This window comes from Castor canadensis, chromosome 3, assembly GCF_047511655.1.
Source record: "Castor canadensis chromosome 3, mCasCan1.hap1v2, whole genome shotgun sequence".
Classification (NCBI taxonomy): Eukaryota; Metazoa; Chordata; class Mammalia; order Rodentia; family Castoridae; genus Castor; species Castor canadensis.
This window is the reverse complement of record NC_133388.1, coordinates 80,956,245-80,976,787: the sequence shown is the minus strand read 5'-3', so window position 1 is coordinate 80,976,787 and position 20,543 is coordinate 80,956,245. Positions and strand designations below refer to the sequence as shown.

The window sequence follows — 20,543 nt, the reverse complement described above, 5'->3', positions numbered from 1 at the left end:
GAGCGAGAATTGACAAGTAGGATTGAATCAAATGTAGATGCTTCTGCACAATAAAGGAAACAATGACTAGAATCGAGAGATGGTCTATAGAATGGGAGAGAAATCTTTGTGAGATATTCATTGGATAAAGGACAAATACCCAGAATACAAAAATAGTTTAAAAAAAAAACCTAAATACCCAAAGACAGACAATCCAATTAATAAAAGGGCAAATGAGCTGAGAGCCCCTGGCTCATGCTTGTAATCCTAGCTACTCAGGAGTCAGAGATCAGGAGGATCATGGTTCAAAGACAGCCCTGGCAAATAGTATGCAAGGCCCTATCTTGAAAAAACCCTTCACAAAACGGGCAGGTGGAGTGGCTAGAGTGGTAGAGTGCCTGCCTAGTAAGCATAAGGCCCTGAGTTCAAACCCCACCAAAAACTGGGCAAATGAATCAAACAGTTCTCAAAAAATGAAGTACAAATGGCCAATAAATACAAACAGAAATGTTCAACATCCGTAGCCATAAAAGGAAATGCAAATCAAAATGACAATGAAATTCTATCTTACCCCAGTTATAATGGCAATCAAGAAAACAAAAAATGCTGGTGAGGATGTAGGGGAAAAATATCCTTTACATACTGTTAGTGGGAATGTGAATTGGTGCAGCTGCTATGGAAATCAGTATGGAGATTCTCAAGAAAAACCTAAAAATAAAATTGCCTTGTGATCCTATTCTACCATTCCTGGGCATGTATCTTAACAAATGTAAGTCTGCGTACAATACAGATACTGGCACACTTGTATTTATAACAGCTCTGTTCACAATAGGTAAAATATAGAATCAGCCTAAGTGCACATCAACTGATGAATGGTTAAAGAAAATGTGATACACACATACACACACTAGAATATTATTCAGTCCTAAGGATGAATGAAATTATGCTGTTTGCTGGAAAATGGATGGTACTGGAAATCATCATGCTAAGTGAAATAAGCCAGACTGAGAAAAACAATGTTACATGTTCTCTCTCATATGTAGAATCTAGACCTTAAAAAAAAAGGCATGACTGTCAAATGAACTGTTTGAGGGGAAGAAGCCAGCTAGAGGGGAGAGGGCAAAATCAGAGGGTGGGGAGGGGTAAATATGGTTTAAGTACTTCATGTACACATATGGAAATAGAATAATGATACCTATTAAAATTGTTTTAAAGCCAGGCACTGTGGCCTTACCTGTAATCCCAGCTACTTGGGAAGTGGAGATTGGGACAATCCAGAATTAAGGCCATCCATGGCAGAAAGTTTGTGAGACCCCATCTCAACTAATGGTTGGACATAGTGGCATATGCCTGTCATCTCAGCTATTCAGAGAAGCACAAATAGGAGGATCACAGACCAGACCTGCCTGGGCATAAAATAAGACACCATCTCAAAATAATCAACACAAAAAGATGGCAGAGTGGTTCAGTAGTATAGCAGCTGCATAACAAGCATGAGGCCCTGAGTTCAACCTTCAGTACTGCCAAGAAAAGGCTTTAAAAAGGTTGAAGGAAGATAAAAAGAGTAGTAGAGGGGGTGAATTTGATCAAAGTACATTTTATGTATGCATGGGAATATTGCAATGACAATCTTTTGTAAAATTAATATATGCTACTTGAAAGAAGAAAAAGGGAAACATGAAATATTTTGTGTGATAATAAATGGTGGACACCTGTCATAGATTTGTCTCCAAACCCATGTATCAAGAGTCACTTTCTGTGGGGGGATGTTGATAATGGGGGAAGCTATACACACAGGTGGGGCACAGGGAGTATATGGAGAGCTCTGTATTTCCTCTGACTTTTCTGTGAACCCAAAACTGCTCTAAAAAATAAAGTCTGTTTTGTAAAAGTCTGGTAACTAGGTCAAGGAAGGAAGGACTGTGGTTGACTCTGCCTTGGTGACAAGATCCAGAAGATGGCAAGTCATTTTATCCAGAGTAATGGGATGGGGTGCTATTATTGGCCAGATACGGATTGCATGCAACTTTTGTGGCCAGGGGCTGAGTGTGTGAGGGCTGCTGGGAAGGCAAGGATATCTACCATAATTGATCATATTTACTCAGCCAGCCATCTCCAAATGAAGTCTGGGAATGTTTCCATCCCTGCAGGTGGCCACAGAAAGCCACAGAAACATTGTGCATTATAACTCTTCCTAGTTTGGTTCTTCCTCAGTGAAAAAAAACAACCAAGATGCACTGTCTTCTAAAATTCAGTACATCTGGAATAGTGAAAGAACACCAGATTGTGGTTTCAGCTGGACCCTGGGGGCTTGGATATCTGGGAACATTTTGAGAACTGGTTCAAAGTACTTGCAGAACACGTTCACTTTCTTCTCTTCTTGCACCATAGATTTGCTTTCCCTAACTCCTCTGGACAATGTGAAGATGAACACATTAATATTCACAGTTATCCTTACTATCCTTATGTCTAAAGAATTAAATACTTCCCAACAATGCTTCCCTTGTCATCCTTTTATGAATAATTCTAAAAACAGAGATTGTTGCTCTTTTAATTGTAAGAAGCTAAACCTGTCCTCTCTCCTTCCCTTCTTTTCTTTTCTTCTGTTTCTTTGAAAAACATACTACGCACTTAGACAATGTTAACATTCATAATATTGAATAGCTTTAAACACACAGTCGGGTCACCTGAAATTCTCCCAAGTCTCATACTTTGTTCTGGATTTCAGATCCCCTGTGTCTCATGTATTATTCACTGTATAATAAGATGCATTATTTACAGGGTTGTAGGATTTCTGAAATTCACAAGCTTTCTTGTGAACAGCATGGTGGTTTAGACTGGATTGCTGAGTCTATAGCTTGCACAGACATCATGATTTATTGAATTCTTTATTCTCTAGATGATATCTTGTTTCCAGTATTTGCATATTGGGCAAGAGAAAGTTTGATGCTTTGTATTTTAATGTAGCCTATCAGTTATATTCCTCCATAATGTCCAGAATTTATATAATTAATGATGTTCAACCATGGTTATCATAAACAAAATTATTGCCTAGACTTGTTGGCTTCAACCCAATTTCTAAAAAAACATGCAAGAGTTTGCTTACCACTGGAGGGCAGTAGGGGTGATACATCCTAGAGATAAGAGTTTGTGGGGCCCTTTAGTTTTTCTTACCTTTGTGGAAAATATTGGTTCTAGAACTTTTTAAAAAGAAAGCTTTTAATTTTTTGTCATTGGACTGTGGTGGGGTTAAGACAAATTGACATGTTCTTTCTTACACTAATTCCAGTAACACTTCAATTTTTCTTTAGTTAGTGAAAGGCTGCTAAATGTTTAACAACCTACTGGGAGGGGGGGTAAGGGAGGGAAGTCATAATTTACAATATTTGCCAATTTCTATGTTGGATACATACCTATTTTGGTTAATTTAAAGCTACCAACTTGATATCATTGAATGTGGAGTTGGAAAAAGACATCTAATCCACTCATACAAGCTCAGCATACCTCTGTGGGCTCTTCTCACTGTTATTTATCGTGTACAACATGAGTTTTGTTTTCAGATGTATAGGTCTTAACTCTTATCTAATACTTTAAAAGACAGGCGATGAACACCCTGATACCTTTTGTTTCCCAGCACTATTCTGTATAGTGACCCAGGTATTTTGACGTTTTAAGTGAAAACTTTGTTGAAGAATAATATATGTGGACTGGGAGTGTGGCTCAAATAGTAAAATGCCTGCATAGTAAGTATGAGATCCTGAGTTCAAACCCTAGTACTGCCGTGAATTGGTCCAATTTAGGGTGTGAGGAATAGGGCTACTATGTTTATTTTAGTATGTGTAAAGGTAAATAAAAGTATAAAGTTTTGTTCTGCACATGCATAGGAGTTGAACTTGTAGACAGTATGGCATGTGTGTATCACAGTGTATTAGATCTCAAAGGCATCCATATCTGAGGGATAAGCATGGAAGGATAAATGGGACCCAAGACTGGGTTCAGGTAAGGAAGGGTTTATAAGATAGTAGAAGTACTTACCCAGTTGTAAACTTTGGAAAGAAAAATCATTAGGCAGGCTGAATATGGGTGGGGAATGGCAGAGTTTATCTGATGGTTGTCTGTATCGGGACAGACATCTGTCTGGAATGGAAGTTGGTACAGTGTCACTGTAGGGAGCCTGGGGGCAAAATAAATATCTCTTATGTGTTGAACAATGTAGTAGGTACTGGTGGTACGATAGCAATTTAAGCATCATTGTGCTTTCTGGGACCTTAGACTCTAGCTACACAGAGACAAGCAGCAAATCACTGGTTGCACAGGTGGTTTAAGGGCATTACAAGGTGCCTGGGGAGAATGGAAGAAGAGAATGTCATAACCCAAACTAGGCTGAGGGTGAGGAATGGGCACTGGAGAGGTTGAAAGGGGAGAGATATAGAGGTAGACTTCCCAGTTGTGATTGAGGTCAGACCCAAGCAATGAGAAGGATGAGGGAGGGTGGACTTCTCCAGGCTGCAGAGGTAGCATACGCAATGGGCCAGAGGTAGAGATGGTAGAAAAGGGGAATGGGAGATGATTTCCAGTGGGGCTGGAGTATAGTGTAGACAACATAGGGGAGGAAGATAGTTAGAGATGAGGCTGAAGTGGAAAATAGAATCAGACTAAGAGAGACTTTTTTTCTATACACTCTGTTCTAAATGCATTGGCAAACTACTGAAAATTTTAAGAAAAGGTAGCTGTGCGTTTTCTAATTCCTAGTGGTAGAGTAGGTGGGTACGTAGCATAATTAAGGCAGAGCCTGTTCCCCTTAAGGTGTAATCTTGACCACAGAAATAAGGTTGCAGCTCACCTATGAGTACTTGGACCTATGATCAGAGTATTATGATAATTGTGTTTTCACAAATGGGTTTTCTTTTTTTCTTTTATTATTCATATGTGCATACAAGGCTTGGGTCATTTCTCCCCCCTGCCCCCACCCCCTCCCTTGCCACCCACTCCACCCTCTCCCTCTCCCCCACAACCCCTCAATACCCAGCAGAAACTATTTTGCCCTTATTTTTAATTTTGTTGTAGAGAGAGTATAAGCAATAATAGGAAGGAACAAGGGTTTTTGCTGGTTGAGAAAAGGATAGCTATACAGGGCATTGACTCACATTGATTTCCTGTGCATGTGTGTTACCTTCTAGGTTAATTCTTTTTGATCTAACCTTTTCTCTAGTTCCTGGTCCCCTTTTCCTATTGGCCTCAGTTGCTTTTAAGGTATCTGCTTTAGTTTCTCTGTGTTAAGAGCAACAAATGCTAGCTAATTTTTTAGGTGTCTTACCTATCCTCACCCCTCCCTTGTGTGCTCTCGCTTTTATCATGTGCTCAAAGTCCAATCCCACAAATGGGTTTTCTTAGAGTGGAAGGATCCGATTTGTAGTGCTTCCAAAGTTACATCCCAGTGTTTGCAAATTTCCATGGTGTAAATATTGCTAACCAGTTTTCAAAATTCTTGAAAAATTGTCAGTTTGTTTTTTCAAGCCTATGTGAGCCTTCTTAATTACTACTAGTTATGTCTCCATGTTTCTGGATGATAAAGATCTTAAATATTGTATTAGATATCTTTAACCAGTAGGTCTCAATATAATTTGAAAACTTTTAGGCACAGATTGCTAGGGCATCCCCAAGAGTTTCCAAGGGTGGGGCCTAATCACTGACATTTCCAACAAGTTCCCAGGTGATAAAATGTTGCTGATTTGGGGTCCTTGCCTTAAGGACAACTCCCTTTAAATCACCCCTTCATTCCTACCCCTAGGTGAGATTAGTCCTAGATATCTTATGGAAGTATTCTGGCTCTCCTTGTGTAAAGAGAGAGGAAATGAGATACAGATTCAGACTAGTCACAAAGGAGGAGACATAAAAGCAGTATCATGATGTAGAAGGAATCAGAATATGGACTCATAAGATCTGGGACTGAGTACTACCTCTGCTAGATAAACACAGGTATGTTATTCCTGTTTTTTCCTCCCATTGCTATTTTTTCAATGTTTGTTCTCTCCAAAATGGATGTTGAAAATGTAACTGTCTTTGTAACAGTATTAAGAGATGGGAACTTTAAGATGTGATTAGGCCACAAGGATTCCATCTTCATGGGCAGATTTAATGCCTTTTGAAAGAACTTTTGGGAGTCGGTTTCTTCTTTGATTCTTTCATTCTTCTGCCATATGAGGAACAGTGTTCCTCCCCATGGAGGATGCAGCAAAAAGGCGCCATTTTGGAAGCAGCCTCTAACCAGGCACCAAAAATAGTGGTGCATTGGTCTTGGACTTCCTAGCGTTTGGACCCATGAGAAGTAAACTTTTGATGCTTATAAATTATCCAGTCTGTCATATCTGCTATGGCAGCACAAAATGCATGAAGACATTCATCTCCAAAATAGGGACTTTGAATCTATTTATCTCACCAGATTACTGTGATGATCTTGTGCTATCATTTGGATAAGTGTTTCCAAAAGGTCCGTGTGATAAAAGGCTTTGTCTCCAGCCTGTGGTGGAATCTTTAGGATATGGGGCCTAGTGGAAGGGGGCATGCTCTTGAAGAGGCCCCTTCCCGTCTCTCTCTTTGCTCCCCAGCTGCCTTGAGGTGGACAGGTTTCCTGCTCCACATGTTCTCATCATGATATATTGTGGTGCCACAAGTCCAAAGCAAGAGGGCTAAGCAGCTATGAACTGAAATCTCCAAAACTGTGTGCTACAATAAACCGCTCCTCCTTATAAGTTGATTTATCTCAGGTGTTTGTTAGAATGACAGAAAACTAACACATCATGTGAATCAAACAGCTGACTACTGTATATTATTGTAAACTATCACTTATAACCACAAAATACTATGCCAATTGAAGTTCTTAGAGCTGACCAAGTGAGAAGTTGAAGTTCAGAGAGGTTAAATAATTGCATAGCTAGAAGAGAGACCTGCTAATTTTCAGTTGAGTGCCCTTTCTCTTACATTAGTGGTTTTCAAATATTTCTTTTAGTCGAGGGACACTTTCTTCAGATGAAACCTTAGGAGGAAGAACAATATAGGAAATAGCAAAATAGAAACTGCTTTTATTAAAATGGAAGAGGGTAACCGAAGCTGGAGCCCTGGGGCAATGCCTCTGAAACTCCAATGTGAGTTTGCACAATTGAGCAAACGTTCACTCAGGAACTGGTTGTTTCTTGGAAGCAATTTCTTTGTGGAGTGGCAGTGAGCAGGTTCACTGAGATGGAGCTCTGATGGACTTGATGGATTTTAAGGTAAGGTCAACACCAGTGGCTCTCACATTGGCAGCAATGAAATCCCAATGTCCAGGCCACACCCTAGACTAATTGCATCAGACTATCTGAAGTGCAAATCACTTACTACATTTTGAACTGTCCTGGTGATTCCACTGTGCAACTCTGGTTCAGAACCAGGTCTATACTAAGGGTTCCCAAAGTGCAGTGCCCTCACAGGGGCATCACCTGGGGCCCTGTTAGATATGCAGGTTCTCAGGCTCTGCCCGGAATGATGATTCTCAGGCATGCTGGCTTGAGAATCAAATTTCAAGTGCCACAGTTGTCAGATGAGTATGTATCAGAATTACCTAGAAGATTTATGAGAGACAGAGATACCTGCATTGAAGTCCAGAGACTGACTCATTAGATCTGGGTAGTGGCCTAAGAATTTGAAGTTCTTTCAAATGTACCATGAATTAATTGTGCAAAGTGATGGGTTTCATTGTAATAGTTTCATGCATGGCTATAATATGTTTTGACCATATATATGCAAAATTTGAAGTTTTTATGCACTCCCTTTGGTAGTTTTGAGGCAGGTAATTTGTGGGCTGTTTATTGAGAAAAACTGCTTTAAAGCATTTGTTACTAAACACAGTGAGTAGATGGGCTGTGCAAGTATCATATAGGGGCCACAAAACTCAGGAGCTTAAAATAATGATTACTTAGTCTCATCCATCTGCACATTTGTTGAAGTAACCCTACTTCATGAAATGGGTCTGGGGGCTCAGGTCTACCCCACAAGTTTTATTGTGAGGCCCAGGCAGAAAGAGTTACTAGAGGATGCTGTTCTCATACACTGGTAGAGGGACCAGAAGGCACATTGAAGTGCATGAATAGTTTTTTAGCTCCTCCTTGCAGTTTTGGCTATAATAAGCTATTGTTACAGCAAGGCACAGGCCCAGTGAAAAATCAAAGGGATGGGAAGTTCACCTTGTAGTCTCTCTTATATTATTACTTGCATTACAATTTAACCTATAAATGTTATCTTCTTCCCAGCTATATTATCAGCTACTACAGGGTGACAAGCATGTTTTATCTTTGTTTTTTTTAACCGAGCTTAGCATAGCAGATACCTTAAAGTTTGGCCTCCAATGCAAATTTGCTGATTGTACACATTATTAAAAGAGACATAAACCCACAAGATACTTAGTTATTGAGGGTTTTCCATGGACTGCCAACCCCAACAGTGCAGGGACTGTATTTATTTAATGTTATGTATGTCCAGATAAACTTTAATACAAACGAGACTCTTACTGATTCCATCAGAGGGTGGAATGGGTCATCTAGAAGGCACCTGTCCAAACTCTAAAACTTCTACAATACCCTTGAAATTACTACCTGGCTGGGTCTTTAAATATCCCCCTCCCCCTACCAAATGATGGAGATCTCAATATTTCATGAGACAATGGAGACCAGTCAATATCTCTGAGTGAATGCATAGTTCTTTTTCACAAAAGTTCCTTATTAAGTCATTTACCTGTAGCCCTAGGCAATCACTACCCATTTTTTGTCATACTTTTCCCCAGAATGCTATGTAAATGAGATAAAATACTAGGCAAACTTTGTGAGACTTTCATCTGGAGGTGTGGCTCCAGTGAGAGAGTGCCTGCCAGTAAGCACAAGGCCCTGACTTCAGACCTCAGTACTGCAACAAAACAAAACCTTTTTGAGACTCTCTTCCTTCACTCAGCATAGTACATTTGAGACTAATCTATGATGGTAAGTCTAAGGTAGTTTTCTCTTTTTTGCTGCATAGTAGTCTATCATTTGAATGCATCCCATTTTGTTGATCCATTCACCCATTAAAAGACATTTGAGTTGTTTGTAGTTGTTAGCCATTATAATTTATATCTAGGGTTAATTGAGAGGAAAATGGGAGAGAAAAAAAAGCTACATGGGTTTACCTTCCCCCAGGGATAAAGATCCCCTGAAGAAGAGGAATCTCCTCCCTTGGAGTTTTGGGCTCCTGTGGGCACCTCTTTCTTCTGCCATTCTAACTGCTGCTAAGGCTGAGCTATTTGGGTGCTGTAGTCAGTGCAATAGAAAGCAGAAAAAAAAAAAGAAAAAAGCTCAAGAGATTTCTTATTCTTTCTTAGTGTTAGGGGGCCATTTTCTTTTCATTCAGTCAGAACTAAAATGCCTTTCCGAAAGTTCTCTGTCAGCACAAATTCTTAGTTCTGGATTTGGGATGGAACTGATTCTCAGGTTAGGGCTACCACAGGGAAGAAATGGTAAACCCATCTGACTGGTTTGGTGGGACTTTCAATTCTGGAGGTCCCCAATACTCCTGCTGCTGATTGCTTTCAGAGTCCTGGAATAACTGCTCTGTGCACTCTGCCCAGGTTTCATTGCATCATTGCGGGGAGGGGTTGCTGGGGGGAGAAAAGAAGGAATGTGTTCACCTACTCCTTCTTACTGCAACAGAACATTCTTTGAGTTTTAAATACTATCATATTTTTAATTCCTAATTTGGTTCTTTATAAAGCCTGGATGGTAATGTTTAAAAATAATTTATTTGTATTTATGATTCCTTCTTTTCTTTCTCGAAATGGCTAAGAAGGCTTGTTTTATTTCAGTGTCTGATAAGTTCTGTAGCTGAAGTCTTTACAAATCCGTATCTGCTTCTTTCTTTGTGTATTTTAAAATGAATTATTATGAAAATATATTTCAGGGAATATTGCTTCTGGGAATTCTTTGAAACTCAGGGAAAGAATGGATTATCTGTAGAGTGAATTTTGCCTGGGTCCTTGGGATTTAGCAGAATGGAACAAATTTAAACTAAATTTGTGACGAGGTTTTGTGGGGAGCCATGTAGTATGACTTCAGACAGTGAAGCTCACATGAAGTCTAGCTTATGAGTTAAAAATTCTGGGCATTTTTCCCCCTTGGTGTTGAGGCAGGTTAGAATTAGGAAAAGTTCGGGACTCACAGAAAATATTTGATTTAGTATTGTATATGCATGTAGGTTGTCCACGCTCTGCCTCAGCAACAGTGGGGACTGCCCTATCTTGGCCCAGGAACCCCACATGCCAGGCCCCATTCATTGATTATTGGATGGGAATCACCTGGTTCCTCCCTTCCCAAAGGTTAGCACAGGTTTTAAAAGCACCTGGAGAAGGGAAGCACTCTCTGCCTCCAGCTTCCATCTGCGCCCACCATGCTCCCTTTTGTATTTCCCTTCCCTAACTTTTAATAAACTCCATTTACACCCATGTGTCCTGCCATGGATTCTTCCTAGTGGGACACAAAGTTTTGGGAAGGCTTCTGATCACAGACTGCACTGTCAGCCGCCAACAGTGTCACTATTCCATCAAGGTAACCTTCTTTGTAGTCATCTGGAAAGAAGCACTTAAAAAATGATTTGCCCACTTACAGAACATATACATATTTGGGCTCTTGATTTTATGGGATAGGACCAGCATAAAACTGGGTGTCCCTGATCTTGGTCTTTTTAGCCCAGCAAAATATAAAAAGCAATGTCAGTTTTAACAGATTTAATAACTGCACTTAAACTGAAAGCTGGTTCAGTGCCTCTATTTTCATTTAGTTCTGTTTTAGCCTCGGTATTCCTTATTTTATTTCTGGGTCATCATTGCATTTAAAGTTTTATTTTGTTTGTTTGTTTTTGCTGTTCAAGTGTGTTACCTCTTGAGTTACTCTGCTAGCCCTTTTTTGCATAGGTTATTTTTGAGATAGGGTCTCACTTTATCCTTGACTGGCCTGGACCACAATCTTCCTATTTATGCTTACTACATAGCTTGGATGATAGGCACACATCACTGTGTCCAGCTCTTGGTTGAGATGGGGGTCTCACTAACTTTTTTGCTGGAGTTGGCCTCAAAGTGCAATGTTCCTGAACTCTACCTCCCAAGTGGCATTTAAGGTTTTTTTTTTTGTTTAATTTTAGTAGAAGGTCATTTAAGTTACTTGACTGCTATGTTCCTAGAAGCAGAATATTTTCTCCATTGCCTATGTCATTGCAATTCAATTAGATCTCAATCAAAATAATATATATTGAATACATATGGTATAAAAGGGAGGATTGGGAAACAAAAATTGTGATTTAGCATTTTTACTGCATTGGTATTCAGACAGGAAGAAACTCTGTCCTTTTTCTGGACCTTGGTTCCCTTATTTTTATGTGACAGGGTTGGTTTAGATCATCTCTGAGACTTTGAAACTTTGATTGCTCAGTAAGCCATGTTTTGGAGGTAACTATCCCAATTTCTTCCAGTGTAATTTATGTTATCATCACTACTTTTTAAACAGTCCATGTTCAAGGTATTTCAACACTTTAGCTAGTGTAATCAAAGGCGTGCTGAATGGTGTCTTGTTGAATTTTTTCCAGGTGGAATTCTGATTGTTAAGAATAAGATAATTTAGTATAACGTGATAGTATTATTCAGGCAGGCAAGAGTGCAATCACTGTGGCGGGCTTGTTACTAGTGTATCTAAAATTAAAATCCCCACACTGCAAATACGCTTCCCTGCTGAAAGACTCAGGAGGCTACCAGCAGTCATGGGTGTATTCGTTGGCTGTGGCTGTGTATGCGTTGATGTGTGTCTTGGCATCTGAGAGTAATACAAATGGCACCATATCTTTTCTTCAAAATGAAAATTGTTTTTCTGCCTATCTAGGAGAACGAACTACTTGCTTAAAAGGCAGCAATTGCCCATTTCTGTAGTAAATGGAATTCCTGTTGAAATGATACAGGATACTGTGTGACTTTCTTATAATCAGAAGTGTTTGGGATTCTCTGAGGTAACAAAATCCTGTGTGTCTAAAATCAGAAGGTACTTAGAGATGACTCACTCAAGTTGTGTATTAACGCGTATAGCTGCAGAAGCTTTTATCTTTTTCAGGTGAAAGAATTGGAAGCTCAACATGTGAAACATTCTAAGACAGTATTTTGACAGCATAAATTTACAAACTTGAGTTTTGTAACATTTATTTAGTATAATATTAATAAATTAGATCATTTTAATGAAACATCTCAAACCCAAAAATTGAAATTACGACTTCATTTGTTCAATAAAGATTTACTGATTTTCAATTTGGTCAGAGATACTGTGCAAACATATGTTTCCCATATTGATTTTTGGGGCTGTGTACAATCATAGGGACACAGGACTTCCATTTTGTTAGACATGGCTTTCATTTTTGTCCCTCTACCTGTCGAGGCGGCTTGGAGTTTGTTAACATCTCAAAGAGAATGAGAATGCAGATAGCCCTGGAATGTCCATAGCCCTGTTCTTTTATTTTAAATACCTAAAAGGAGATGGGAATGGGTGGCTAGTTGGTCTGGCTTTAACAAAGACAACTTTTGAGACCCCATCTCAGTAGAAAAAAGCTGGGTCTTGTTGTACATGCCTGACATCCCAGCTATGATGGGAAGTCTAAAATAGGAGGATGGCAGTTCAGTCTGGTCTGGTTAAAAATGACAGTCCCTATCTCCAAAATAACCAGAGCAGAAAGGGCTAGAGGTGTGGCTTAAGTGGTAGAGGCTTGGCCTGGTCAGCACAAAGCCCTGAATTCAAGCCCCATTATCACTAAAAAGAAAAAATTATAAATTAAAATTTGCAGAACTCTCAACATACCTACATGGGGTATTCCACAGTACAACATTTGAATTACACAGGTTTAATATAATCTTACTAGTTTAGAGATTTTAAAAAAGATAGAATATGCAAAAAAGTTCATAACTTTCTTAAGCAGGAAGGTAAAATCACATTTATTATGTGCTTACAAAGTGCTGGTGTTGGGATATGTTCCAAGTGTACTTGGGAAGTTTACCTTATCTTTGTAATATTATTGGTATTGATATTATCCTGCTATTATTTTTGTTACTATTATCTCCATATTATAGAGGAGAAAACAGGTGCCATGAAGCTGAAGAGACAGGCAACAGCCAATAAAAAGCAGCCATTTATTCTCAGTAATGACTTTGGCTATCAGTTTCAGTACTAGTGATTTGAGCTGATGTGTGTTTTAAATCCTATGTTCTATGGACATCACACATCATTGAAAACATTTAACATTTTTTCTTGAATGATTTCCCCTTCCATACAATATAGAAATTTCACTACTGGTAGCTTATATAATCAACTCCACTCATTATCAAAAGCATTTCTCTCCCTTCATAGTCAAACAAAAACCTAACTCCCACCTGTCCTCTGAGAAGGATTTTTTTTTTCAATAATGAAGAAGGGGTTTTCAGCTGGATAAATGACATTGTCCCATTTTACAAATGAGCAAACTGAGGCCCAGCAAAGATGGGTAACTTGGTTTGGGAAGTATGTGGTGGGGAGGGAGTGGTGGAGCTGGGATTTGAACCTAGGAGCTATGTCCTTTTGAGCTAAGTTGTGGTCAGTACTCTGTACCTGAAGACCACCAGGAACATGCCTTTGATTCAACAAGTTGGGTTCAGTGGTCATTGCAATAAGGGAGAAAGCCAGAGAGAACCAGTGTCTCCATAAAAGGTCATTAGGACTTACGTGATTGGGGCTTCTGCTAAGTGAATTGAAGAGTCCTCAGGCATGGAAGCTTTATTCTCATTTTATATGCTACTGTGGAATGGGGTAGTTCTGTGACTGGGAGTCTTAATAAATCTTACCTTTATGAAGAAGAGAAGACTGAGATTTGGATAGAGTTGCAATTGGTAAAAGAAAACAGCCATCATCATTATCCAGGATAGGGGAGCTACTTGGCCATTTTTATGGTTTAACAATTCTCATCTTAAGTCTGTTTCAGACATGATTAGGAAGTTATCTCTTTTCATCTTGATCCATCACCACAGAGCAGCTTCATCTGATGTTGGTGTTCTGTGAGATTGTTTATAGTCCACAGGAGAACACTCAGGCCTCCTTGTTAGTGCCAAGCTGCTGGTGCAGGCCAGGTCCTCAATGTCAGGGACTGCTTTTTCTCTTCCACGATATACAGCCTTGCATTAAAGATAACCTCTTGGATCTGTGTGGGGAGTGAGTTTGGAGGGAGCAAGAACGGATGCAATGATACCAGTCAGTGGGTAATTGTTGGAGATCAGAGGACGGACATTGGTGTCTTGGTGACATGATTGGAGAAGGTTGCATGGGCTTGAGAGCTTTTAGGAGGTAGAAATCCATTTGGTGGGCACTACTATTTTCTCTAAGAATCCAAGCTTCGAGAGGTTGGGGTTGAGGCACACAACCATCTAAAAATACAAAATACTCATCAGCCCTTTGTGGTCATTGGATAATGAGGAAGGGAAATTTGTAACAAATACTAACTTAGTTTCATCTACCTTACATTCTTGGTCACTGAAAATCTTTGCTTTCCAGAGAGGGATTAACAAAGACATTTTATACCTCCTTGCCCCCCAAATTATGCGGATTCTTTTTCCAGATGCCTTGAGACCTTGAAAAATAACTTTTTCCAGCTGAAAACCCCTTCTTCATTATTGAAAAAAAAAAATCCTCCTCAGAGGACAGGTGGGAGTTAGATTGTGTTTGACTATGAAGAGAGAGAAATGCTTTTGATAATGAGTGGAGTTGATTATATAAGCTACCAGTAGTGAAATTTCTATATTGTGTGGAAGGGGAAATCATTCAAGAAAAACATGCCCATGTGGCCAGCAAGCCGGATTATCTCCTTGAGCCCTTCTAAAGTTAAAATATACTACTTCTTGAAGAGTAGTTTTAATTTTTTTCCTCTGCTGCATCCTATGCTTTGCCCTTTACTTTCAGTACCACAAACCCTCCTCCCCTTAAAGGGGGACAAATCAGAGCAGTTTATACTAAACTGGGGTCTGCCTCCATATGTATTAAAACTGAACCTCCAGGGATTTGTCATATCTTGTTTTGTCATGTTTAACTTTATCAGAAATATAATGTGACAACCTAGATTGAATTCTAGTGTCATAACCTTGTCAGAATTCCCATTTTAGAATCTAACAAGAATTTTGATGTTATAATTGTAGAGCTTGAGGCACCCATTAAGATATAAGACAAAGAAACAAGGCAGACAGAACCCAAAATATTACTTTATCATGGCTAATATCAGGTAGTAAAGAATATGTCTGATATTTGTATGCAAATGAACTTTCTCTGAATACATCTGAGAATCAGGCAGCATTAGCTGCCTCAGTTTAGCATCATAATCCCCCTTGTCTGGGAGAGGAGTGAAGGAATGGAGAGAGGCTGGGAGCATTGTAGTCAAATATCGAGGGAAACACTGAACTAAGGGGAGAACGTGCATGGGAGGAATAGGGAAAGGGAAGGAAACCTAAAACTTGAATGTGGTTGATGTGCTCCCTGTTGAGCAAATAAAGTAATCTTTTTTTTTTATTCATATGTGCATACAAGGCTTGGGTCATTTCTCCCCCTTGCCCCCACCCCCTCCCTTACCACCCACTCCACCCCCTCCCTTTCCCCCCCACCCCCTCAATACCCAGCAGAAACTATTTTGCCCTTATTTCTAATTTTGTTGTAGAGAAAGTATAAGCAATAATAGGAAGGAACAAGGGTTTTTGCTGGTTGAGATAAGGATAGCTATACAGGGCATTGACTCACATTGATCTCCTGTGCGTGTGTGTTACCTTCTAGGTTAATTCTTTTTGATCTAACCTTTTCTCTAGTTCCTGGTCCCCTTTTCCTATTGGCCTCAGTTGCTTTTAAGGTATCTGCTTTAGTTTCTCTCCGTTAAGGGCAACAAATGCTAGCTAGTTTTTTAGTGTCTTACCTATCCTCACCCCTCCCTTGTGTGCTCTCGCTTTTATCATGTGCTCAAAGTCCAATCCCATTGTTGTGTTTGCCCTTGATCTAACATACGATATGAGGGAGAACATACGATTTTTGTTCTTTTGGGCCAGGCTAACCTCACTCAGAATGATGTTCTCCAATTCCATCCATTTACCAGCGAATGATAACATTTCGTTCTTCTTCATGGCTGCATAAAATTCCATTGTGTGTATATACCACATTTTCTTAATCCATTCGTCAGTGGTGGGGCATCTTGGCTGTTTCCATAACTTGGCTATTGTGAATAGTGCCGCAATAAACATGGGTGCGCGGGTGCCTCTGGAGTAACCTGTGTCACGGTTAAAGTAAAATTAGCAGAGGCCACTATGGAAAGGGAACCAAGAAGTAGTGAAGAGGTCTGATAGAAATGAACCAATGTGGGTTGCAATACACAAGTACATGGAAGTAACACTAGGAATCTCTCTGTATAGCTGTCTTTATCCCAAACTAGGAAAAACACTATGTCTTTCTTATTATCTCTTATGCTTTCTCTTCAACAAAATTGGAGAAGATGAGGGCAGAACAGGTTCTGCCTGGACGCCAGGGGTTGGGGGGGAGGTGTGTGGGAGGGGATTGCAGCCAATTATTACAATGGCTCAGGACACTGGTAGAAAGGTATAACTGAAAAGGTGGGCTGTAAGTTCCCTTTCTACAAAGTTGACACTGGACAGATTTATCCCATGAGCTATCATCAGGACTAGGACAAGAAGGACTTTTCTACTCAGCTTCCTTCACTTTCACTTCTCCCCATTCTGCTGAGCCACTCAGCTCTGCCTGGACACTGACACAAAACCTAACTGAGCCAACAGAGTACAACCTCATCTGTGCTCCACAGCCTGATGGGATGGCCAGGCTTGTCCTCTGTGGACATGGAGAGCTACTAAAGCCTTTCTCTTTCAGGACAAATCAAATGGGGTACAGAGGTCACACCCCACTCCCGGCCTTACATGGCGTTTGTAAGGTTCTATGATAACAAGTTAGTCAGGACTGGCTGTGGTGGTTTCCTGGTGTGAAAGAACATTGTAATTACATCCCCTTTCTGTAATGGGAGGTAAGGAGAAACAGTGGTCTTGGTTATCCTGGGACTGACCGGGTGACATTGCTCAGGAACATCCATGACCAATAGGGTCAAGGGCAAATGAAGATATATCTGACATTGTCCTAGTTGACCCAAAATGAGTATGGGAATCAGATTGGAAGATGTGGGGGAAGAGGCAGGGTGGCAGTGGAGATTGCTAGGGAAACAGCCTTGACTTTGCATCAGCACACCAAGAAAGGCCACAGAGTCCACTCTGGACCAAGACAGGACACACTTTTACCCAGGGATTACTGGAAGTTAGACTCAGCTGCTGCTCTAGCTTAGAGTGAGCTTTCAATCTGCCTTTTAGAGACTGAGTTATAACTTGTAAGACAGATGCTATACATTTTATCTTTACAGTAAAATGAATGTCACCTTGGGTGCTCATGATATCAACAAAAAGGAAAATACCCAGCAGGTCATTCCAGTTCTTCAAGCCATCCGTCATGAAAATTTTAATACTGAAACATTTACCAATGACATCATGCTGCTGAAGGTATCATCTTCTTACTGTTAGTCTACCTACACAAGTAGCTGGGGAGCATTGAGCTTAAACAGTTCTGAGGACTGGCCTCTTCTGGGTGTCTGTACTATTGGTCCCAAGGAAATAGAATGGGGTTTGGGAGGTTTTCCTGACGGGGAATTATAGGTAACCTAAGCCCTGGTTTTAAGTTCACTGAGAGGCCAAGCCTGAACTGCCATCTCTCTTATTTCTGACCAGCTGAAATACAAGGCCCAACTCAATGCATATGTGGACACCATTGCCTTGCCACACAGTGAGGACTGGGTGAGACCTGGGTACGAATGCAGTGTGGTAGACTGGGGAAAACAAACTAATGGAAAACTTACCAACACACTCCGGAAAGTGGACGTGGAAGTTCAAAATGAGCAGAAATGCAAGCACTTCTTCCCATACTACCATGATATCATCCAGTTGTGTGTGGGGAACCCTAACTCCAAGAAGACTACAGATAATGTAAGGACATATCCCTCTTCAAATGTATGTCCCCACACAGGGTGTTGCTGAGGACAGATAGCCAGGCAACTCCCACTACACATCCATTGCTAGTCTAGGATCAACCTGTGGGGAGGGCATGACGTTCCCAGCCTATGATCAATCCTTGGTCATTGCCTATGGGAAAAGAAATGGACAATTTAGGTATGGGTTGAGCAAGAGAGAGAACCTGAAGCCAGGCAGAGGTTCTCTATTCAGGTGGATCACAGAGTCTGCTCACCTCGCCCCCATGCAAGGCAAAGACCATCACAATGAAAATTACTGGTGAATTATAATGTGTCATAATTCAACTTTTTTAATTCATTAAAAATCTAGACTCTAGAGGTGATGAACAAAACAGGCAAAGACCAACCATAACCACTCACCTGTTATTCCATGAAAGCACAGGTCCTTAGGACAGATGAGAACAAGTAGAAAACAAGACTGAAAGAGGGGGAAAGAGTGGGGTCTGTACTGAGATGCTCATTTTTCTCTGCAGGGGGATGCTGGGGGACCCCTCGTATGTAACAACATGAGCCAGGGCATGGTCAGCTATGGGCATGTGGATGGGAAACCTCCTCAGGTCGTCACCAGGATTTCAAGCTTTGTGCCCTGGATTAAGAGAACAATTAAACGGCTTGAGCATCACTAGAAGACAGGCCCTGTTTTCTGGACATTTGGGTACAGTTTTCTGACTCCTAATAAAGAAATCCCTCTCCAAGGATGAGCTGAATTCTCTTCTCCATGAATATATTCTCTTAACAAACTTTGTGTGCCACCTCCCTCTCCACCCTACACTCTTCTTGTCCTGGTCACTATCTGCAGACAGTTCTAACAGAGCCTCCAGTTCCCACCTGTGCACTGGCCCTGTCTGCCTGGCTCTTTTGGTATAGGTCTTTCTCTAGGATATCTCTGAAACATCTCTTTCTCTCCTTCCTAAATTCATCTTCAGACTGAACAGGCTGAGAATGGGGAAAAAATAAAAATGATCACCACCCACACCACATTCTGCTCCAAGGAATAAGTAAGGTTCCAGGAGACCTAGTTTTCACTCCTCACCCCTGCTGTGCTGCTCCCCACTCCAACAGGGTCTCTCCTCGAGACTGATTCCCAGCTGAGTCCTGCTTCCCCCTCCCTTATCTTTCATGCAGTGGTCACAGGAGATGCCAGATCAGAAATTTTAGAATGGGAGCAAAACATGTCCCCAGGACAATATGTATGTCCCATGTACAGAGCAAGCTCAGCATTTTCATCAGCCTACCTCACCCTAGGGTCAAAGTATGGGCTCCCAGTCACTTGCCACCCTTTCATTTAAAAGAATGATCAACCCTGGTCACTATCAATGGTGACCTTCTATATCTGAGTGGGATTGAAGTTGGCTATTCATATCCTCCATAAATCAACAATGATTAGCCATCTTCTAATTGACAATCTGTAACATGACAGAAAAAACCAACATGAGCATCCCACAGGGCACTGGAACAGGCGCTCCTGTTCCTAACTCCATGGTCCAGCTGAAGTCCTAGGCTCCACTCTCTGGCTACTATGTACATCCCAGTCCAAGGGACATGGGAGGATCAGAAACCATGGACCTTGTGTCTGATGCAGACCTTCTCCTGTTAGCACAATAAACTTCACTCGTGCCCAAGGCAGCCCTTCCTCATGACCAGGGATGACATCAGGTGATAACGAAGGAATGTGCTGATGAAAGCTTGTGCCTGGAGAAGAGAGAGCTGATACCCAACCCACTGGAGATGCTGCACAAGGTCCCCACTAACCTGATAAGGAAATACAGTGAGGCATCAGGGAGGCTTTTAAGAATCCATCTGAGAGCAGGCTGTGTGGATACTAAGAGATGAAAATTCCATAGGGATTTTGGGCGCTGGGGTTGTGTGAGTAGGGTGGGCATGTGTTTCTGCAGGGGAAAAGATAGCACTGATTTGAAGTCAGTAGAGACCAATGGAACAAATGGAACCAGAATGCAAAGGGCCTGCCCGGGCCCTCCCATACTTGAAAGAAAGAATTAAACTTCCCCAAAAAGCAGAGTGGTGAGGGGGAGAGGACACTGAAACTCAGCACCATAGGCCCCATAGCAGCCACCACTGAAGATCACACACACTTTGCACTTGTTCTGTTGCTCACCCTGGACCTTGAACTAACAAGCCCAACTTGGAATAAAACTTCATGTTGCACACGTGATGAAGATGGAATTATAAAAGGCACTGTAATATTTTTCCTAGTATTAGAGACACCAAAATTACAGAGATTGAACCTAGAACTTAAATGAAACCGTAAACATAATAACAGGAAACATAGTTATTTGTTACAAAAAATGCATGTTATTATTTTAACACAAATATTTAAAGGAGGCATTTATTTCAGCAGTTATATCTTTCTGTGTTATTTTTTTATAAGCACATTATGC

At 40.7% G+C, this 20,543-nt stretch overlaps 2 protein-coding genes across 2 annotated transcripts in view; one reads left to right on the top strand and one right to left on the bottom strand.

Annotated features, from left to right (window-relative positions):
- LOC141421609 (inhibitor of Bruton tyrosine kinase-like) overlaps positions 1-20,543 on the bottom strand; it is a 221,229-nt gene that overhangs the window by 63,607 nt on the left and 137,079 nt on the right. The window lies entirely within an intron of this gene.
- On the top strand, positions 17,488-18,902 carry LOC109679320 (mast cell protease 8-like). The gene is made up of 3 exons (XM_020154558.2): positions 17,488-17,620; positions 17,846-18,020; positions 18,598-18,902. Exons 1-3 carry the CDS (start codon positions 17,489-17,491, stop codon positions 18,768-18,770), a joined length of 480 nt encoding a protein of 159 aa, XP_020010147.1. The 5' UTR covers position 17,488; the 3' UTR covers positions 18,771-18,902.